General features: G+C 40.1%; 1 protein-coding gene across 1 annotated transcript; it reads left to right on the top strand.

The window, feature by feature from the left end:
* Positions 1-3,601: 3,601 nt before the first annotated feature.
* On the top strand, positions 3,602-5,100 carry olig3 (oligodendrocyte transcription factor 3). Its single transcript, XM_057848907.1, has one exon. The coding sequence runs from the start codon at positions 3,717-3,719 to the stop codon at positions 4,614-4,616; it is 900 nt and encodes a 299-aa protein (XP_057704890.1). The 5' UTR covers positions 3,602-3,716; the 3' UTR covers positions 4,617-5,100.
* Positions 5,101-6,278: the final 1,178 nt, after the last annotated feature.

Raw genomic sequence — 6,278 nt, 5'->3', positions numbered from 1 at the left:
CCACCTCTTTTTCAATCTTATTTCAATGCAAAAAAAACACCGTCTTATATTCGGCCCAATACGGTAATTTAATTTTATAACTTGTTTCATACTTAACAAATATATTTTGGCTTTGAATTTGGCTACTTAGGCGGGGGTATGCGCTCTCTGCATGTGCTCCTCTAGTGATAAATATTGTTCCTGCCGAATATATATTTTTTAAAATTCTTTGAATCTGATAAACATGGTGAAACCATCTTTTTGTTTTTCCCAAAGTAAAAAAATAAAATAAAATGAAGAAAATAAATTCACAAAATGTTATTTTTTGATTAAATAAGATGGGTGCAAGTAAGAAAAAATATGAATTAACTACTAATTAAAAAACCTACAGTAAATAGTTTACATCATTCAATACTTGATAAGAATGTGTGTTAAAATTTTTTTGAAATCCTTTAAATTTCCAATTCAAAACATGTTTACCATAACATTGAAAACTCTGCCTTGTTTTAAAAGATCACTTAGGCCTACAACCCATCTTTTGAAATTGAATATTGGTCCCAATGGTTTTGAGAGGAGTGAAACCCACTGCTTTACATGAGCAAAAAAACAAGCTTATTTTTTTTAAACATAATCCCACTTTTTCAACATGACTTGATCTCAAATCTTGAGACGCAAGCAAATAACACGGCGGACAATTAGTCATTGTTGTACTTTGTGGCCCCGGTGTGCCATTCAAATAAGATTGAGGCCTAATAATAAGGTTTATAGAAGGACGATACAGACGAGGGGGGTATGGCAGGTCACGGCACTCACGCCCACATGCTGCCATATGGCCAGCAGAGTGCACAGTATCGCTGCCACTCGTTTTCATTCTTCTACATGCACCCTGTGGTTGCAAGTACCTCACCACCAGAGGCTACTTCATACATAGATTAGATTAAAATGGATGTTCAGAATGAGATAGACAAGGAGAGACAGATGGAAAAAGAGAGCGATGGGACGTACAGTATGTGTTATCTTCACGAGGGTGCTGGAGTTTGCCTTCTGGTCATTGTCAGGTACTCTTAACAATAGTATAGTATAATCAATTAGAAAACTGTAAATTGTTTCAATCATTTCAAAAAGTGAAACTCGTATTAAAACCAATCATTAAAAACAGAATAAAATCTTTCTTGTAATGCAGATCTCAGTTCACTGATCACAAAAACAATAAAAATTCATTGTGTCACACAATATCAGATAAAAACTACAAAATGCCTGGAAAGGAGCCTTGACCTTTTATAATGATGTCTCTCACTCTGAAGGCTACACAGTCACATAATGGACGGAATACAGTCATCAAAATCATACACACAATGAGGGTGAGCCACTCTTTAAACCTATTAGTTGCCATTGACGGAGCAAGACGCCCAATCCATTTTGAGTGGAATTAGACGTCTAGCACTGTCATAGGCGCTGAAACATAAGTAATCACAACCAGGCCTCCCAGTTTGAATGAATGGAGGCGTCTGTCGTTGTCAATGGCATCCAATGAGTTAAATATTAAAAATCAAAATTATTCAATCATAATCTATGACAAATTAAAACATCAACTATAACATTGAGGGGCATAGTCTATTTCTGATTTTATTCATTTACTAATTTTGTTTTCATTCACATTTGATTAATTCATATGTGAGTATTTTATAAATACAGAATTATTTGTAATAACAATGTATTAATTCTGCATGGACATCACATTATTGGCTACATTTGCACCAATTGTGGCCGACATGACCAAAATTTGATGTCTACATCTGTGGACACAAGTTCTTTATGAGGTCAAGTCAAGTAAAGTTTAAAAAATGTTTTTTTTTAATTTATTAATAATTATTATTATTAATTAATTTATTTCGTTAGTTTTGTCACTTGCCCTATAAGGGTTAAGGCTGTCCAATCAGTCCTCATGGGCCGCTGTAGTACAGGTTTTAGCACTGAGAGTTTGGCCAAACAAGCATCACCTGACTGAAAACAACTGATTCCACTTTTAAGACACCAGATTTGAAAAGGTGTCCTCTTGATCAGTTGGAATCAAGGGCGTAGGTTTGGTCTCAACGTTGGTAGGGACAATATAACCGCATAACCTACGTGTCCACTTTTTGCTGGGGACAGGACATTAGTAAGACCAAACAGATTGGGTGAACGGGGGTCAGGGCTACAATTCTCATGAATATGAACCTAATTGATAGGCTAAATTATCAATGCAAAATAAATCTGTATTGACTTTTACTTTAATGTGTATTGGTTCAGGTGATAAACAAAATAAATCTGTATTGACTTATACTTTAATATGTATTGGTTCAGGTGATAAACCGTTCGATTCAGACCTTTGTTTTGAAAAATTACTAAAACATTTTGAAAACGTCCAGAATAAATATCTGGATTTTATTAGCAAAATTATATTGCAATATTTGAACATAAATTATATTAACACACACGTTAATCATCCCTAAACTATGCAGGAATGCAAAAAAATGAACATTTGTCTTAAGACCACTCAACTATTGTGTGTCTAAATAAAGAAATTAAAAATAACTGGGGAAAAAAATTGTAGTCAGGGATAAAAAAAAAAAAGTTCCGTAAATTAACAGCTTCCTAATTGTATTTTTCAGGTTAGCAAATTCTCAGTTTAATGTTAACTCTGTGGTCGGACTTTTAGTACCAAAATTTAGTTGCAAAATTAGTAGTGTGTTCCCCACCTCTGCAACATTGATTTCTTTTTAGATTACTTACAGTGGCTGCTACTGCTCGAAAAAAATTCGCTGGGGGCGGAGGAGGTGGCATGTTGTCGACATGTTGCATTTTTGTGAGGGATGTGAGTGCGTGTGTTGGGGGTCAAGTCATCAGCCAAACGTGCGTTTGAGGGGGAAAAAATGGACTGGCACATTTAGCAAGTCAAAAGATGTAACTGTAAGTCTGAACATAATGCAAATCACTTAATAATGGTAGGGTCAATTCTATTCTTACATTTGGGAAGACATTCTAAATTACATATATAACTCAAGTCATTATATATACATATATAATGCAAATAAGGTTGCTTAAAAGTTGGTGGGGACAAGTTGAGCATCCTGAAATGTTGGTAGTGTTATGTCCTTACCATCCCTGTGCAAACCTACGCCCTTGGTTGGAATAAAAACCTGCATGCGGCCCTTTGTGAATGGACACCCCTGGTTATGCAGTGCAGTCTACTTTATTCAACATTTTCAGTTTATTAGAGGATTTGTTCAATAGGACGAATCATAAGAAAAACAAAATTTTTGTGCATGACCATCATGCGTAAAATTGCACATTGATCCCTGTCCCCAAAAAGATCAGAAAATGTGCACGTTTGCGTGAAAATGAAAGTAGAGGAGGGAGCTTTGCGTCCCCCAACAGTGTCCTGACAATGGTGCTGAATGGATGCGCACGGCGGTCAGTGGGACAGTCAAAGCGCGCCACCTCCTCCTCCTCTTTAAAAAAAGAGGAGGCGCGTCATCTTCCTAACAAGGCGTTATGAATAGCAAAGCGGCTTTTGTGTGGCTGCCCATATAAATAGTCAGTGACACCTCACGGAGCCACCATACAGGCGGGAAGACAAGAAACACAGCTGCTGCGTTAAAGCGCGCAGGTGAGCGTTGAAGGAGAAAGGGGGGGATCGAGAGAGAAAGAGAGAGAGAGGGAGAGAGGGGAGGAAGCCTCGGAGGCCAATCCATAAAATGAATTCAGACTCCAGCCCGAGCAGCAGAGCCTCATCCCCGGACATGGATGCCATGTTCCTCCGAGAGCACCTCCCTAGCCACCACTTCCATCACTTGCACCCGCACCTGCAGGCCCACCTGCACCACCACCACCCCGTCTCGTCTTCCACGCAGAGCGGCAAGATGTCCGAGTCCAAGTCGGCCTCATCTTCGTCATCGGTGGAGAGCAGCAGCGGCGGAGTTGGCGGCGGAGGAGGAGGAAGCAACAAGTTCAAACTGAAGAAGCAGGTGACCGAGGAGGAGATGTACCAGCTGCGCTTAAAGATTAACGGCCGCGAGCGCAAGCGCATGCACGACCTCAACCTGGCCATGGACGGCCTGCGCGAAGTCATGCCCTACGCGCACGGACCTTCCGTGCGCAAGCTGTCCAAGATCGCCACGCTGCTGCTGGCCCGGAACTACATCCTCATGCTCAACAGCTCCCTGGACGAGATGAAGCGGCTGGTGGGCGAGATCTACGGCGGCCAACACTCGGCCTTCCACTGCGGAACGGTGACGCATCCTGGAGCGGCGGCCGCGGCGGCGGCTGCTGCAGCCGCAGCGGCGGCCGCACACCAGGTCCACCCGCTTCTGGGCGGCGGCCTGTCGTCCTCCGCGACATCCACCACGTCGTCCACCCTTCCCGCGCTCACCTCCATCCGGGCCCCGCACCCCATGATGAAAGGCTCCCCGGGCGCCGGGCCCCCGAGCCTGCAGCTGGGCTCCGGGTTCCAGCACTGGGCCGGCTTGCCGTGTCCGTGCGCCATCTGTCAGGTGCCGCCTGCTCCACCTCCTCCCCCTCCTCCTCCAACCCACATCCCCATCACCTCCTCCGGCCTCACGAGACTCACGGGGGAGGCCAAGGACGGCATGAAATGATACCGAAATTCGGCCATCATTTCCAAGGACTTTTGAGGGCATGACGAGCGCGGATTCGTGCATGTTAATTGTTTTCTTGTTGGGTCCATATGAGAAAATATGTGTTGATTCCCTCCTTGTACCAAGGACTCGTGCTACACTAAAGACCGATGATTTCAAACTTGAAGGTCGAACAAAACAAAACAAAAAAACAGACTAAAAAGAAAAAAAAATGTGCATGAACATTTCCGTTCTCTTTATTTTGTGAAAATGAAGAATGCTCTTTGTGCCTTGTACCAAGGATTTACACTAAAAAAAAAGTGAGTTCCCCCATTGAAATTTCATTTTCCCTCCCTTTGCAAAAATGTAGGAAACACTGGCTTTATGATTTTATAATTTAACTTTTCATTAGTGGCTTGTACAAGCATCTGAATTGTTTTCTCATATTGTTGCGCATGTTGCTCAATTTGTTATGCCCAGAGACTGTGTGTCTTTATTTTTTTACATTGTTGATGAAATATTTATTATTATCACCCAGAGGATCTGGATGACATTTCAATAAAACTAAAATTATGGATCGCATTTAATGTCTTACTCTTTTATGTGGGAACATTTAAGCATGACATATTTCAACAAAATGACACTATTATGTTGAATATGCTTTTCATTAATTTGGACTTATGCCTGCAAAATGCATATACATCCACATTGTTAAAACCTGCAATTATCATCCTTAAAAGTTTGGGCCTGCAGTGTGGAATTCAAGTGATGCGATTTTGTGGTCTAGACATAATTTATTAGATCTGATGAGACTTTGAAAATGTTTCTAATCAAATGACATACTATATATCATTGTCTTTAATAATAATCTTTAAAAAAAAAATTTTTTTTTTAATAGAACACACTGCAAATATGGTACAGGCCTACTTTATTAAATCTTACACTTAGGTAAACTAAATTAATTTATTTTACTGAAAAGTTTTCTTGGTTTCTTTCTTCTGCAAGTACTCAGCATGTTTTTTCAAGTTTTAAAATGTTCATATAAAATAAAATAAAATAAAAATAAAGTTCGTGAAAAAAATACTCTCAATATTTTCAACAAGAAAATCTTAAACATTAACATAACATACATTCACATAAATGGAAAATCGAGCAAGCATAAATTTTATAACCCACAATAGTAACAATTAGAATAAATAAACAAATGAGTGAATTCTACATAGGCGTAATATTGAAATTAAATTGTACTTTTTATGCAAAGCACCATGATTATATTGGGAAAAAAATGAAACGAAATAAAAATCTTATGCTAAAAGAGGACAAATAAAACTCATAACAACTGCAAAATGCCCATTTGGTTCATTTTTTTTTTTTACTCAGCTGAAATGCAAAATAAGGGAAGGGAGATTTACATGAATGCAACCCAGTTGGAGGGTTGATCCACCTTAGGGAGCGCAGAGTGTTTTGTCCATGAGGTCCCATGGGTGCCGCGCTCCCCCCAACCTGCCCCCCAATGTCTCATCTCTGCAATGACAGAATGTATGTTTGTGAAGATTACAAGCTAATTGTTCATGTGGGACCCAGAAGGGGAGAATGACATCACAGAGAGGTGGTGGGATTACACGATGCTAAAAAGCAGAGGATTATACACATTTCTGTTGGGGGGGTACAGGGGGCTCATGC

This window comes from Corythoichthys intestinalis, chromosome 10 (assembly GCF_030265065.1).
Source record: "Corythoichthys intestinalis isolate RoL2023-P3 chromosome 10, ASM3026506v1, whole genome shotgun sequence".
Classification (NCBI taxonomy): Eukaryota; Metazoa; Chordata; class Actinopteri; order Syngnathiformes; family Syngnathidae; genus Corythoichthys; species Corythoichthys intestinalis.
Note: the sequence above shows the minus strand (reverse complement) of the source record. Positions and strands in the feature narration are given on the sequence as shown.